Source organism: Papio anubis, chromosome 11 (genome assembly GCF_008728515.1).
Source record: "Papio anubis isolate 15944 chromosome 11, Panubis1.0, whole genome shotgun sequence".
NCBI lineage: Eukaryota > Metazoa > Chordata > Mammalia > Primates > Cercopithecidae > Papio > Papio anubis.
Genome location: NC_044986.1, coordinates 36,443,882 through 36,457,516, shown reverse-complemented (window position 1 = coordinate 36,457,516; position 13,635 = coordinate 36,443,882). Strand labels below are relative to the sequence as shown.

Sequence of the window (13,635 nt, the reverse complement as noted above, 5' to 3'; positions counted from 1 at the left end):
AAGCAGCGGTGAGGCAGGAGGGCCTGAGGCCCCAGTGGGTGCAGCCTGGGGTTTCCAGGAATTGAGGTTGATGGGGAAGAAGGGGGTCACAGAGGGATCTGTGAGCACAGCTGCAAGCCTTGGTAGGTATTGGAGGACTCTGAAGTCCTGGAGACCTGAGCCCAGAAGGGCAGAGTGAGCACACAATCTGACCCCAAGGAAAGGGTAGCTGTGGCTCCCGAAGGGCGAAGGCCTCTGGCCAGCCTGCCTTGGCCTACGGGGTAGAAGAATAATTATTCCTCAGCCCTTTAATAGGAAAATACCAGCCCCCCAGCTGCAGGGCTTCCACTCTGCTCCCCCGTTCCCTTCAATATCAGTGCTTCCTTCTGGCCTGGAGCAGCCTAGAGCTCAGCAAGCTCTTCCCCTGCCCCAGCACATGCACCAGGCTCCCTGTCCGAACAGCCTTCAGGCCTCCAGTCAAACGCCCTCCTCTAAACCAGCTTCCCCAGGTGCCCACTTATCTCCTCTGGAGCTCGGACAGCCATTGGAGTTGCAGGTCAATAGGGAGATCCTTTGGCGGTATGATGTCAGAAGCCTGTAATCCCAGCACTTTGGGAGGCCGAGGCGGGAGGATCACGAGTCAGGAGATGAGACCATCCTGGCTAACATGGTGAAACCCGTCTCTACTAAAAATACAAAAACTAGCGGTGGTGGCGCCTGTAGTCCCAGCTACTGGGAGGCTGAGGCAGGAAGAATGGCCTGAACCTGGGAGGAGCTTGCAGTGAGCCAAGATCGCCACTGCACTCCAGCCCTGGGTGACACGGCCGAGACTCCGTCTCAAAAAAAAATAGGAAGTCCTTTGTCTAAGGCCAGTTTCCCAGCTACCTGCAAGGGGAGAGGCCGCAGCTGGTTTGCTCACTGCTGTATCCCTGGCACCTGTGAGGATACCTGGCACATAGTAGGTGCTCACTGAATACAGGCTGCCAGAACAACCCTGCCCACTGAGCCCACGGGCTGCTGGCATACCATGGTCGAGGCTTTGCACGCACTCCCGTCAGCCAGCTGGGCCTTCCCCACATCCTCAGGCCTCAGTAGGTGAGGAGTCAGGGCTCCCAGCATCCCAGTTCTCCAACCCACCAGTCTGAGCCACAGCCAGACACCAACTCCAGCCTGGGACCACCCTCTGACATGTGATCAGTGGGGAAGCCCCAAGGAGGAGGAGGCAGGGACCCCATGCCAGGGCCCATTTGCTACCGATCCACTCCACCCTTGCGCCTGGGCTCCTGGGGACCCATCTTGTTTCCTTGGCTGGAGAAACAGCAATTGCTACAGTAGTATCCCAACCAAGCCAGCTCATTTAAGCCTCACAGTAGTGCCTGGCTCAGAGGCTCCTTGTCAGTCTTGACTGATAGATGAGGGCACTGAGGCCTAAAGAGTTTAGATGACCTGTTTCAGGTCACCCAGCTGGTTGAGGAGCAGGACTTGAGCTCTGGCACATCTGACCCCAGGACCCAGCTCTTTTAAAAAAAAAAAAAAATTTAGTTGTTAATTGTGGTAAAAATATACATAATATAAAACCTACCATCTTAATCATTTTTAAGTGCATAGTTAGTTCTGTAGTGTACTGTACTACTTTAAAATGTATATATTCAGATTGTTGTGCAAACCAATCTCCAGAACTTTTTCACCTGCAAAGTGCAACTCTATGCTACAGAGCTCCCCCATTCTCCACCAGTCCCTGGCAACTGCCCTTCTACCGTCTGTCTCTGAATGTGACTCCTCTGGGTACCTCAGATATGTGAGATCGTTTGTCGTTTTATGACTGGCTTTTCCACCCAGCACAATGTCCTCAAGGTTCATCCATGTTGTAGCATGTGTCAGAATGTCCTTTTTAAGGCTGAATCATACTCTATTCTATATACAGAAACCACTCTGCATTCAGTTCTTTTGGGTATTTACTTGGAAGTGAAATTGCTGGGTCATATGGTGATTCTATTGTTAATTTTTTGAGGAATCGCCATACTGTTTTCCACAGTAGCTGCACCATTTCACATTCCCACCAACAGTGTGCACATCCTTGTCAACACTTATTTTCTGTTTTTTTGACAGTCGCAATCCTAGTGGGTGTGAGGTAGTCAGGGCCCAGCTCTTAATCCCAACTCCATGGGATTCTGTCCTGAGGCCCAAAGTGTACCCCAATCCCTTCACTTCTGAGGCCCCACCTTGCTCTTGCCAATCCCCTTCCCAGGTCTGTGGCCTACTCCCAAACCACAGCCCTGCACCCAGGGCTCCACTGACAGCCCCTAGGCCTCCATGCTCTCTATCCATGCAGGCCCCTGGGAGGCCATCCACCACTGACCTCCTCCTGCACCACCACCTCCCTGAATCTGCCCAACTCTGCTCACCATTCTCTACCCCAGACCAGACACCTTGCTCCCTATACCAGCCTGCAACTTGGGTCCACCCAGCAAACATGTGCAGGCGGGAATCAATCACGGCCAATTTGCCTTTACAGCCCCAATGCTCAGCTGGCAAGTGTTTTGTAGATACTGAATGAATGTCTGGCAAATAATGAAGGAATGAGTGAATGAAGTCAGGCCTCATTAAGACTACAGAGCAGAAGTCAAATTTAAAAACTAAACACAGGCACGTCTCAGAGCCTCAAGACTCAGGGAATCTCAGCATACCACTTATCAGCTGGCTGTTCAACCCTGGGCAGATGGCTCCACCTCTCTGAACCTTCTTCTCATCTGCAAAGCAGAGGTGAATAATACCTTCCTCCCAGGAGTGTTATGAGGAGTAAAAGAGGGACTCTGGTAAAGCAGCTCATTTGAGGCTGGCGAGAGGGAGGGGCTCTAAGCCACGACCATGACCACAGCTACCATCAAAATTCCCTCTCACCTCTCTCTGCCTCTGTCCTTCTCTGGCCCATCGCCAGCTCTCCCCATTCCCGCATTCCCCAAGACCCCAAGGCTCCCTCCTTCCCTCTCCAAGAGACTCCAGTCCACCTGCCTCTATGCTGCAAGCAACTCTCTCCTGAGCTTGCTCCCCTTCAGAGCTCCCGTGCCTGTCTTCTCCTCTGCAAACTTCCTTACCACCTACTCGCTGCCGGCCATCTGCCTCCTGCCTTCCGCTTCTCCCAGGAAACTGCTCTGCCCGCTTTACCAGTGACCCCGATCTCATGTTCCAGAAGCTTTCCTTGGACCTCCTCCTCAGACAGACTGAATGCTTTCCACGCTGCTAACCCTCCTCCTCTTCACCAAACTCCTTCTTTGGCCTTTGCAATAACCATTCGGCCCAGGTTCAAATCCACAAACGTGTAGCCAGGGCTCCCCGCTGTCAAACACAGGACAGGAGTTCCTCCCGCCTCTCCACCATCTCTTCCTTCGACGCCTTCCCTTCCTCCTGCCCTCTAATGTGGGTGGGAGCTAATGTGTGTAAGTCCTCGAAGGATGTGCTTTCTTCTCCAGGAAACCCCAGCACCAAGCAGTGTTTCTTAAACTGCGTCCTAGGCACTCCAGAATCCAAATCACCGGAATCGCCTTGCTGAAGATCTACAGAGCCAGCACCTCTAGGATGGGCTGGGAATCTGCATTTTGTGCCAGCCTCCCAGGAGATCCTTATTCCTACCAAAGTTTCTGTTCCACTGCCTTCATAGGTTGAAGCGCTTCCCCTGAGGGTCCCCCCATCTCTCTCTCCAGCCTGAATACTCTCCTGAGTAACCTTCCCCATCACGACCTCTGGGGCCATCTTTTTCACGTAGATTTTTAGTGGCAGTTCAAAGAAAACAGGCAAAAGCCAAATTCACAACTTCTCCTCCAGGATCAGTCGCCCTTTTCCAGCTTTATTCCAGTCCCAGGATCACTCTCTCAGGCTCGAGCCTCAGAGTCCGCCAGGCCGTTCCCACTTACTCTCTCTGCTCTCTCTGCCTTGGTCCAGACCCACTTCCCCTCGTATCTTGGCCTCTGCAATAGCTTTGAACTCTATGACTGTAGTAGATTCCTATGACAAATTATCATACACTAGTGGCTGAAAGTAACACAAATGTATTATCTTTCAGTTCTGGAAGTCAGAAGTCCAAAATCAGTCTAACCATGTTAAAGTCAAGGTGGTGGCAGGACATTAACAGCAGATTGGATAAAGAAAATGTGGGCCGGGTGCGGTGGCTCACGCCTGTAATCCTAGCACTTTGGGAGGCCAAGGCGGGCAGATCACAAGGTAAGGAGATCGAGACCATCCTGGCTAACACGGTGAAACTCCGTCTCTACGGCCGGGCGCGGTGGCTCAAGCCTGTAATCCCAGCACTTTGGGAGGCCGAGACGGGCGGATCACAAGGTCAGGAGATCGAGACCATCCTGGCTAACAGGGTGAAACCCCGTCTCTATTAAGAAATACAAAAAACTAGCCGGGCGAGGTGGCGGGCGCCTGTAGTCCCAGCTACTCGGGAGGCTGAGGCCGGAGAATGGCGTGAACCCGGGAGGCGGAGCTTGCAGTGAGCTGAGATCCAGCCACTGCACTCCAGCCTGGGCGACAGAGCGAGACTCCGTCTCAAAAAAAAAAAAAGAAAAAGAAACTCCGTCTCTACTAAAAATACACAAAATCAGCCGGGCATGGTGGCGGGGGCCTGTAATCCCAGCTACTCGGGAGGCTGAGGCAGGAGAGCGGCGTGAACCCCGGAGGTGGAGCTTGCAGTGAGCCGAGATCACGCCACTGCACTCCAGCCTGGGTGACAGAGACTCCGTCTCAAAAAAAAAAAGAAAGAAAATGTGGTACATATACACTACACAGTACTACGAAACCATAAAAAAGAAGGAAAGCAAGCCTGGCGCAGTGGCTCAAGCCTGTAATCCCAACACTTTGGAAGGCCGAGGTGGGTGGATCACCTGAGGTCAGGAGTTTGAGACCAGCCTAACCAACATGGTGAAACCTCGTCTCTACTAAAAATACAAAAATTAGCCAGGCATGGTGGTGGGTGCCTGTAATCCCAGCTACTCAGGAGGCTGAGGCAGGAGAATCGCTTGAACCCGGGAGGTAGAAGTTGCAGTGAATCGAAATTGTGCCACTGCACTCCAGCCTGGGCAACAGAGCAAAAACTCCATCTCAAAAAAAAAAAAGAAAAAAGAAAAAACAGATGAGGGAGAAGGGAAAGTTCTTTCTTACGGTAGAAAGTTAACTAATAGAGAACAAATGATGGAGTTGAAAATCATCATGAATGCTAAAACTAGGGGGATGAAAGCTTGATGAGAAACAGAATGTGCACTTAGCTTCAAACAATCCCCCAACAAATTACCTGTTAATACCAAAGAAGAAAACAACAACCTCTCAGCAGAGAAGCCTGGCAGACATCAACTTATCAAGTGATTAAAGACAAAATCACCAATACTGGCACAAACCGACATCACCTGCCTTCTGACATGGTGCACCAGGAAGGACACAGAGTCATTATTTGGCGTTCCCAGCAAAAATGTGTAACCCAAATGTAACCGTGAGGAAAGATCAAATGAAGTCAAACTGAGGAGCATTCTGCAAAATAACCGGCCTGCATATATCAATAATGTCAAAGTCAAGAAAAACAAAGAAAGGCTGAGGAACTCTTCCAAATTAAGGGAGACTAAAGACCATGACCATTAAATGCCATGTGTGATTCTGGCAGGATTGTGGACCTGGGAAAAAACAGCCATGAAAGACATTATCCGGGCAATTGATAAAAACTGAGTGTGAATTCTGGAGTATAGTTTTGCACCGATGTTTAATTTTCTGATGTTGATAGCCTTATTGTTCTTAGAAAACACCCACCAAGTATTTAAAGGAAAAAACTTACAATGTCTCCAAGCTATTATTAAATAGTTCAGGAAAAAAATTACCTATTAGTGTGTGTGATAGAGGAGAGAGAAAGTGTGTGTGTGTGTGTGTGTGTGTGATTATGATAAAGCAAATTGGATTGTGATGTTTGCACAAGACCATAAGTTTATTAAAAATCATTTATTTGTTTTTTAAAATTTAATAAAAAGTTTTACACACCCCCTCTGGGGACCCCCATTTCCCTGTCCCATGGCCTAGGTGCCCACCCATTTCTTTAATCTCCTCTCCCAGAACTCACCAACACAAATCTTCGCCCCTCAGGGGGGTCTGCTTCTCACTCTCCTTCCCAAATACATGCCACATACCTTCTGAATGCTCCCAAACTCCCTTACCCTCACTTCCCCTTACTACTTAACCTAAGTCTTGCCCAGTCTTCAAGGCCCGGTTCAAACCCTACCTCCACAACACAGCAACAATCCAATCCCTCCTTCCCATCGAGCGACTCTCATCAGACTCATCTCCACACTGATGGGGCACTGACTATGTGCCAGGCATTGCTCTATTCTAATTATTAATCTTTATTCTTGCTGCCTTCAGCCAGCTTTCCCTAGCATTAACCTCTTTCATAACCATGGACAGTTATCAAAACTAAGAAATTAGCTGGGCAAGGTGATGCATGCCTGTAGTTCCAGCTACTCGGGAGGCTGAGTGGGAGGATCGCTTGAGCCCAGGAATTTGAGACCAGCCTGGGGAATATAGTGAGACCCCGTCTCAAAAAAAATCATCTCATCTGAACTACACAGCCCTATGAGGTAAATGCTGCCACTGGTCCCATTTTACAGATGAGTAAGCTGAGCCGCCAGTGAGTTGTCTAAGATCTCTTGATAGGTGATGAAGCCAGGATGCAAACTGGGCCATTCTCGTACTGAAGCCTGGGCTGGTAGCCACTGTGCTCCTCGTCTCTACGGACATCCTTACACATTTGTTCTTTCTCCCTCACCAGGCTGAAAGCTCCTCAGGCCTCTCTCAATGACTCTATGCACCCTGCAGGTGCCCAACAGCTGTCTGTCCGCCACAGGCTGGGTTTCAGAAAGGAGAGGAGGGGGTCATGAGCTCCGTCAAAAAGAGGAGCCAATTCTCCACACCCTCCCCGCCCCCCAGCACAGCCCAGCTCCCTGGCTACTGCCCAAGGCCCGGCCGTCATCTGCTCTGGGTAATAAGTATTTGTATGGCGATAATTACAGCATTTCGGAAGAAAATCCCATTAAGCAAGAGCCCCGCCGAGCTGCTAATGCCGGCACAGAACTGGAGGCGGCAACTCCGCCAAGCACCCGTCTGCTCCCAATAATGCAGGAGCGGCCCAGCCCCAAAAGAGCACGGCCGCCCCTGCTGGCAGCCTCGGGCAGCCTGGACCACCGACAGCCCGCCCGCCCCGCACAAGAAGGGGCACCGAGGAACATCAGCACCCCCGCTTGTGCCCCAGGGTTCCCATCGGCTGCCTGATGAGGAAGAGGAGGGCCACCCTGGGATCCAGCATGACGCCCAAATTTCCTTCACATCCCTGCAATTCTCTGTCACTTTAATAACAATAATAATACTACCATTTATTGGGCACTCGCTGTCTGCCAGGTCCTGTGCGAAGCGCCTCTGTGAGCATTACCGCATTTAATCCTCATGACCACCCTTTGAAGCAGGCCCTATCATCATCCCCACTTTATGGGCAAGGAAATGGGGTTCTGAGAAGTCGCCCTTTCCTCCAGACCACTTATCCCAGCTTGCAGTTATGTGCTTATTCTTATATTATGTCATTCATCTCTATCTCCCCTGCTGGACTAAAACTGGGGTTTCTGTTTCCGTCCGGCACTATTCACCCGGCACAATGCAGACGTTCAATAGATAGCTATCTGTTGAATGAGGGAATTAAACCCCATCACTTGCCCAAGGCCTTCCCAGCTGCTGAGTGGCAGAGTGGGGTTAAAAACCTAGGCAGTCTGGCTTCACAGCCCTGCCATCAGGACCACCCGCCCTGCATACGGTCCCCCCTCTGTCTCCAAATCCCCAGGGAAAGGGGCAGAGATGCCCAGGAAAGGTAAATGAGTGTTCTAAATAGACAGACTGCGCTCTAAGCAGACAGACTGCAAGAGAGCCAGCGCTCAAATCCTTACCTCCCGAGCTCTCTTCTGCCCCACCCAAACCCTTGAGCCTCTAGCTTGAGCTTTCCAAATAATAACAATAATATCCTAACGATTGAATCACAAAGCATTTTCACAACCATAGCATGAGTGAGTGCAAAGGCCCTTTGAGGTAGTAGGTGTCATCAGCCCCAGAGGCCAAGGCAAGGGCGAACACCAGCCATGTGCCAAGTGTGACACGTTGCCTCACTCACTGCTCACTATCAACCTGCACAGCTGTCATCATCCCCTTTTACAGATGGGGAAACTGGGTCTCAGAGCAGGGAGAGGCACAGAATGGGGGTCCTAACACCAGTCATTCAGAGCCCAGCAATAAGCCAGTGTGCTGGCAGCCACACCAAAGCCTAAGCAAGCAGGGGACTCTTGCCCTGCCAGGAGGAACCTCCCCTGCACAGCTCAGGTCTCTGCTGCAGGAGACCCTGGTGGCCTGCTCAGATCCAACCAGGCCCTGATGGCAGATGTGGCTGCAGTGGCCCCTGACCTCATTTACCAAGGTCACCATACAATTATTATTTGGAATTTCAAACAGGCTCCCCAGAGGATCAGCCTCAGGTGCCCTGGGCAGCCTCCCTTATGTGTGACCACTCAGCCCTGTTAAATGAGACCTCGAGCTCAGGGAGCTGAGTCTAGAGAGGGCCTCCCAGGCCTCTAGAGCAGGCATGGAGATAGGGCAGGGTGGGCGAACTGGCAAGGAGGGAAGGGCACATAAGGAGGACGGCAAGGCTGGGCACAGTGGCTCATGCCTGTAACCCCAGCACTTTGGGAGACTGAGGCAGGGGGATTGCTTGAGCCAGAAGTTTGAGACCAGCCTGGGCAACATAGCTAGATCCCCATCTCTACAAAAAAAGGGAAAAAAAGACCTGACAAGCAGCAGAATGTGCTGGGCCTGGAGGCAAAGAAAGAACAGTAGGCCTTCCCAAAGGCCCTGCCTGCCTCCCTCCATCCTCAGGCAACTTCCCCTCTCTGCACCCACACGGGGAATCTTCCACAAGCCTCAAATACCCAGTGTGCCGAGGGCTGGGGGCACCAGCGATGTCCACGCATACTGCACTCTCACACTCTCCTGGACACTCTAGTTAAAAGATTTTTGTAATTAAAAATCAAGTCCAACTGAAAGTCAAGGTCGTTGTGGAAGAAAAAAAAATAACTTAATGGTGACCATGGCTGGGTCCCTCTGCGCCTGGGCAATACAAAGAGAGGAAGCTTCCTGGGCCTCCTCCGCCGCCTCTCCCAGCCCTGGCTCTGTATTTTAATTGTTCATTACAGTGAATTATTTAGCATCCCTTCGCTGCCCAGCTGACCAGCCCCACAGCCCCTCTGGCTGAACCAATTTCCTCAGCAGCTCTGGGGCCTACCCAACCTCTTCCCCAAAGTCCCCACAGCAAACCAATAACAATTTCTTTCCATTTCGGGGGACACGCCTGGACCCAGAGTTATAGAATATATGATCATAAAGTTGCCAGGCCTCACAGGCTGCCGCAGAAACTGCCCAAAGGACAAAAGGCAAATGCACAGCTGCAGTCCATAAAAATTTCACAGCCTCAGAAGAAGCCACTGTTTCAGGCTCTGATACTGCACAACACTCATATTGATTAGAGAGAGCATTTGCCACAGTTATTTTGAGTCTGCCTGGGCTCTTACCAAGGCCTCTTTCAAGATGTTCTTTTCCTCTTCGAGCAGCTCTTTCACGGGCTGCCTGGAGAACAGGCGGGCTCCCTGCACTTTCCCAGTCCAGGAAGCTTTGCCCACATGGCACAGATCAGACCTGCTCCACTTCCCCAGGATAACTCACCCCTGGATTCCAACTAGCAATTCCAGAGGAAAAGTTCACATATAGAAAGGTTTCCTGACCCTTCCCAACATCTCTTTCCAGCCTCAAGTCCCACTCCACTCACTGGCCACTGGCCACAGCATGTTTCAGCCCCAGGGACAAGCTGGTCCATCTTCCCATATCGGGCCAGGCACGCTCACACCTGCAGGCTTTTGGCTCATACTCAACACCTGCAGGCTTTTGGCTCATACTCACACCTGCAGGCTTTTGGCTCATGCTCACACCTGCTGGCTTTTTGCTTATGCTCATACCTGTAATCCCAGCACTTTGGGAGGCGGAGGCAGGAGGATTGCTTGAGCCCAGAAGTTTGAGACCAGCCTGGGCAACATAGCTAGATCCTCATCTCTACAAAAAAAGGGGGGAAAAAAGAGGTCTGCAAGAAAGCAGACCCCATGACCTGAAAAGCAGCAGAATGTGCTGGGCCTGGAGCCCAGCTATTCCCTCTGCCTAGATTGCCTGCCCTCTGTGCTTGGCAAAATCCAAACCAACCTTGATAAAGTGGCCCATCCTCTGAGAAACCCCTTCACTCTGGAAAAGGGCTTCTCACCCCAGTGTTCCCACAGCCTGTTCCCTGAGGCTGCCGGGCCCTCTTCTGAGAGCTTACCATTAGAGGTCCTCTGCCCAGTTCTCTAGACCATGTGCCCCTTGAGGACAGGGATGGGCTCACTCCCTGCTGACACCTCAGCACCCAGGGCAGTTCCTGGCTCAGAAACATTTGCTGAATTAAAATAATGAGATTCCCCTCCCTATCCTATCGTAATAATGGCTCTCACTTAGTGAGCATGAGAAGGTACCAGGCATTTCCCATACATGATCTTCCATCCTCACAAGAACCAGATACCTTATGTCGCCTCAGCCCCATTTTCCTGATGGAAAGCAACTAAGGTTCAGAGAAGTTAAGTAACTTGCCCAAGGTCACACAGCTCATAGGTGACAGAGCTGGAGGACCCAGGTAGTATAGCTCCCAGAACGCCACCTCTTTCCTCTGTACTAGGAAATTTCACTTTCATCTCACTCTGATCACAAAAGAGCTAAAGAGTTCATGGAAGTCTTAAACACTAAAGGTGGTGAGTAAGGATGGAGGAGATGACTTTAAGACTCAAGATTCAAAAGCAAAGAAGAGGAGCTAATGTGTCTTAGATCTAGGCTGCAACCAGGATAGCAGCTTCAGGAGAAATTCCGGTGGACAAGGCAAGGGAAGCAGGGAGCAGGTACAGAGGGGACAGGCATGGAGGGTGACCAGGCCACCGCAGAGGTCCTCTGGACAGATTTCTGACCCTCAGTTCCTCTCCGGGTCCACACAGGATAATGCACACACTGCCCATGGGAAACTCAGTTTGGTACCACCTCTCCCCAGCCCTGTAACACACAAGCATTCACACACACACACACACACCATCTAGATTGCATCTAGATTGCAAATTCTCTGAAGCCTCCACAGAAATTTTTCAGATGCAGCCAAGAAGAGTCTGGGGCAAATATGTGCTCACTGATTGCTGGCCTTGGTACAGAGTCTGATTCAGGAGACAGCTCTCCTCAGGGTCAGATTTCTGTCTCTGACCAGCTGGGGGCCATGAAAATGTGCTCGAAAGTTATCAAAATATGCATGCCTTTCCTGAGAGCCACTGCAATCACCAAGGAGTGTGGGAAGGAGGAGTAAGTAGGTTTCAAAGGAGCCAGCAGCCTTCTCCAAAGCCCTGTCCAAAAATCTCCTGGTGCAGTCACCTCTGCGAGCAGTACAAAGGCCCTGCATGTGACCAAAATCTACACACACACACAGCCCATTACGGGGACTCTTATGGCCTCACACTATTAAGGTGGCCCCTTAATACTAGGAATTGACACAGAAACACATTATGCAGGAGACTCACAGAAAACAAAGTATAAAGGTCTGTAAATACACACACGCAAACACACACACACACACACACACACACATCCTACTAGCTTAGTGGGTCTAGAAAAGGGTCAAGTTTCCTCAAGAATTTACGAGTAAGAGGGAACAGGGGAAGAGAAATGCTGTTTTTTTATGACTTGTCATGGTCAATATCTTTAACCTTGGGCCCCCCTCTCCAAGCTCTTGACCTCTTGGCATTATCCACCCGGTTCTCCATCCAAGACACACCTACCCCTTTCCGGGTGCTGAATGTTACACACCCCAAGCCACATACCCAAAGCCCTCAGGTCCCATTGTCTGCCTGCGTTGGGGATGACTGGGTGTGGAGGGAGGCGGGTGAGTAGAGGACCAACGCGTGGCACCTGCAGGGGAAGAATTCTCAAGGCTCTGGGGCAAACAATGGAGAAGAAGGGGCAGACCAGAAACTTCGCCTCCATCCCATCCTGCTGCCCTTCGTCAGGAGCAAGCTCTGGGAGCGGTAATCTGCGCAGCTGGCTCAGAACGCGGCCGTAGCCCCATGTGCCCAAAAGGAGACATTGTCCTGGCCAGTGTGGGAAGTGTCCCTCCTGGGTGCAAGGAAGGCTTTCTGGCACCAGTTCGCAGGCACCCTGGAGGAATAAAGCGCTGGCGCAGTGGGGAGGGCGGGTGCGGAGTGCAATGTGCAGGTGTGAGGACGGGAGCTGACAACCCCGCCGAGGGCCCTTTGAATCCCAGGGAAGGGGAAACCACGGCGCTCCTGGCTCCTGGCTCCTGGCTCGGGAAAGACCCCAGTAAGAACTGACCCGTCTGTGGGCTGCGGAGCCCAGGCGGGCCCCAGTGGTCCTGCCCCCACCCCGAAGTCCGGAATTGCGTCTGGGTTGGAGGGCAACCTCGGAGCCAGGGAGCCAGGGGCGGGGGCCATACTCACAGGCGCTCGGTGTTCCGCGGGATGTTCTTGGGAATGGCCTGCAGCCCCGTGCCGTGGCAGTCCACCGTGGTTCCGGTGCAGGTGCAGAGGGCGGGGCACGCCGAGGCTCCCAGGCTCCACGCGGCTGCCCACAACAGCAGCCAGAGCTCGGGTCGGACCGGCCCCGCGGAGGACCCCCACCCGGGCGTCAGCGCCATGGTGCCCTCACGGCGTCCCGCTCGCGAGCCAGACGGCGGCAGCCGCTGACCATCCCCGTCCGGGGCCGCCTCCAGGTGCAGTCCCGGGGCAGAGCCACCAAAGAACCCGCGGGCTTGCGCGCGGCGCCCCTGCGGGTTGGGAGGCACCTTGCTCCTCCAAGCGACGGCGCCTGTGCGCGGACGGAGGGAGGGCGCCTTGGGCGGAGGGCGCTCGGCTCCTCTGCCGTTTCGCCGCCTGCGTCTCCCTCTCCCTCCCTCCAGCTCCCAACTGACTGCTGCGAGGAGGAAAATGGGCAGGCCCCGCGCGCGCACGCACCCTAAGCACACCACACACACACACACACACACACACACACACAATCACACACACACCCGCGCGCTCGCTCCCACCCGGCAGTCATCCATCAATCGAAAAGCACACATCCAGGGCCGGGCTCCTCCCCGCCCTCCCCCCGCAGCCCCCCTCTCCCGACGACCACTCCGCGGCTGCAAGCCGCCTAGTTTCAAAGGTGGAACCTCCAAGGCGCCGCCAGCGGGCAGGGGGCTGCGGGGGAGGGGAGGGAAGGGAAGGGGGGTGTGGCTCGACCTGCCAAGTCCTGGCTCTACACACACGCGCGCGCACATGCACACACACACACACACACACACACACGGCGAGGATGCACACATTTAGACGCACGCACCCCGGCACCCGCGGTCCCAGCTGCTATTGCAGGGTGGGAGGGAGGTCTTATTTTGCTGCTTGGACGCCTTCCAGCGGGGTCAGACCCGTTTCCCCCATCCCCCGACGGCAGCATCGGCCTCTAGGCCCCATCTGACTCGCTATGCCA

The 13,635-nt window shown here is 52.9% G+C and overlaps 1 protein-coding gene across 2 annotated transcripts in view; it reads right to left on the bottom strand.

Annotated features, from left to right (window-relative positions):
• SLIT1 (slit guidance ligand 1) overlaps positions 1 to 13,235 on the bottom strand; it is a 188,442-nt gene extending 175,207 nt beyond the window's left edge. Inside the window, exon 1 of one of the 2 annotated variants that reach the window (XM_003904064.5) lies at positions 12,609 to 13,235. In XM_003904064.5, the coding sequence (XP_003904113.3) occupies positions 12,609 to 12,805 (197 nt within the window). In that variant the 5' untranslated portion in view covers positions 12,806 to 13,235. The remainder of the gene's footprint in view (positions 1 to 12,608) is intronic. The other variant, XM_009215076.4, reaches the window with a different exon arrangement.
• Positions 13,236 to 13,635: the final 400 nt, after the last annotated feature.